Genomic DNA, 1,919 nt, shown 5'->3' on the forward strand with positions numbered 1-1,919 from the left:
ATCCAAGGATGCGCCGTGCAAGGCTGCGTCGCAGGAGATGATGAGGAAGGCTACCGATCGGTATGCGCCAACCAAGGCTGCGTCCCGTGGAGTACCAACCACATCATCAAAAGATGCGCTGGAAGAGGCAGCGTCAGGGGACACGCCGAAAAAGGTGACTGAGCGGAATGCGCCAACCCAGGCTGCGTTCCGTAAAGTACCAGTAGCGTCGACCAAAGATGCGCCAAGAAAGGCAGCTCCAACTTCTCTGCCGAAGATAGTCGCCGCACCAGGGGAACCAAAGAAGGGTTCAACGATGCGCCTAATAAGGCTGCGTCAACGAGTGAGCCATCCGAGGTGAACCTGGCGGCACTGTTCAAGGTGGAATCGGAGGAGATGTCTGTTTCAGCGGCATCAGGGACCGAATCGGACAACCAGGCTATGGACTTGACGTCACTGAAAGACGCGATCCAATCACCATCAAAGCCGAAACAACCAGGGAACACCTTAATAAAACCCAAATCGGCCTCCAAGAAGCGGCGCATGAAAGCCAGAGCCAAGGCAGCGGCACAACGCGCAGAAGCGGTAGATGCTGCGAGGCATCAACTCGGGTCCTGCCCAGCGACGACCAAACCTAAAGGGGAGGCGTCAACGAGTGGACCCAGTGCACCTGCAACTGGGACGAGGGCCGTTCTGGCTGCTGGCACACAAAAGCGCAGCATGAAACCGCGAGGTCGTAAGAAACCCAGGACAAACGACCCAAAAAACGAGGCAAGACCGCAAAAGCGTACACGTCCAGAAGACACCGTCACACCAACCGGGGAAGGTAAAAAACCCAGAACCGCTGGTGCGACGGGTAGGGGTTCTATGACATACGCAGAAGCGGCAGCCACCTACCTGGCCAACGAACTCTGTGTTGCGGTCATGGTGGAACCCTACTCTGACCTAACACAAGACCAAGCTGAGGATCTCAGGAAGCAGATTGAGGTGAGGCTCAGGCAACAAATAAGAGCCAACCTGACACTCCCAGCCAAAACCAGAAAGGACCTGAAATTCCGAGGCAAGGCTCATTTTGCGGATGGCGTCCTCAAAACCTGGTGCGAGGATGACTTCACCAGAGCCTGGCTAGAACAGACCGTCCAAACCATGGCCTCTCCAGTGGAAGACTCGAGCCTAGTCGTTCGACCACAATCGGCCATCCCGAAGAAGGTGCCGTGCCTGCTCTTCGTTCCAGGGGAAACCGGGGACACCACAGAACTACGGGAACTTCTTTCGGGACAGAACAGTAACCTAAACATGAACTCCTGGACCCTGACACACGAGAGGATCAGGACAGACCCACCAGGGACTTGTCTGTTCTTCCGTATTCCTGAGACAGATGTCGACGTGTTAAGGGCCCAGGAAAGAAACTACATGATGGGAAACATCTACGTTCGCTTCATGGACAAAGATGGTTCCCATCAAACAAAACCAAACATTAAACAGTCGGAAGTTACGAAAGTTGCTGAGCAGCAAACGGATCCTAAACCGACAACGTCGACAGTGGTTCCCGTAACTGCGGCAGAACGAGTAGCAACTCCGACTGCGATGGAAGTGCAGGATCCACCTTCTCCGGATTTCATCCTGGATGAAGAGTGCTTTCCGGCGGAGGGAGGAGAGAGCGAAGCTAGCGATAGCGTCCTCTACTCCTCCCCCCTACGGGAAGACTAAGATCCTGCAGTGCAACCTCCAGCACAGCCAAACTGCGACGGCTTCTCTTCGCAGAGTGCTGGAGAACAACGCAGAGACCATAGCCCTGATCCAAGAGCCGTGGATCAGGAAGAACAAAATTTGTGGTCTCGGAAATAGCGGAGGAAAAGTGATACTGGATACCTCCGTAAGTAAACCAAGAACATGCGTATTCTTACCCAACCATGTACAAACAACACTAATCAACGAAT

At 54.1% G+C, this 1,919-nt stretch overlaps 2 protein-coding genes across 2 annotated transcripts; both read left to right on the forward strand.

Moving 5' to 3' along the window:
• Positions 1-375: 375 nt before the first annotated feature.
• Positions 376-850, forward strand: LOC131843790 (uncharacterized). The gene is made up of 2 exons (XM_059192539.1): positions 376-805; positions 840-850. Exons 1-2 carry the CDS (start codon positions 376-378, stop codon positions 848-850), a joined length of 441 nt encoding a protein of 146 aa, XP_059048522.1.
• Positions 851-903: 53 nt separating this feature from the next.
• LOC131843800 (uncharacterized) lies at positions 904-1,689 on the forward strand. Its single transcript, XM_059192556.1, has one exon. It carries the CDS (start codon positions 904-906, stop codon positions 1,687-1,689), a length of 786 nt encoding a protein of 261 aa, XP_059048539.1.
• The last annotated feature ends 230 nt before the right edge of the window (positions 1,690-1,919 follow it).

This window comes from Achroia grisella, unplaced genomic scaffold (genome assembly GCF_030625045.1).
Source record: "Achroia grisella isolate CSIRO2021 unplaced genomic scaffold, CSIRO_AGI_Agris_v1 utg3297, whole genome shotgun sequence".
Taxonomy (NCBI): Eukaryota; Metazoa; Arthropoda; class Insecta; order Lepidoptera; family Pyralidae; genus Achroia; species Achroia grisella.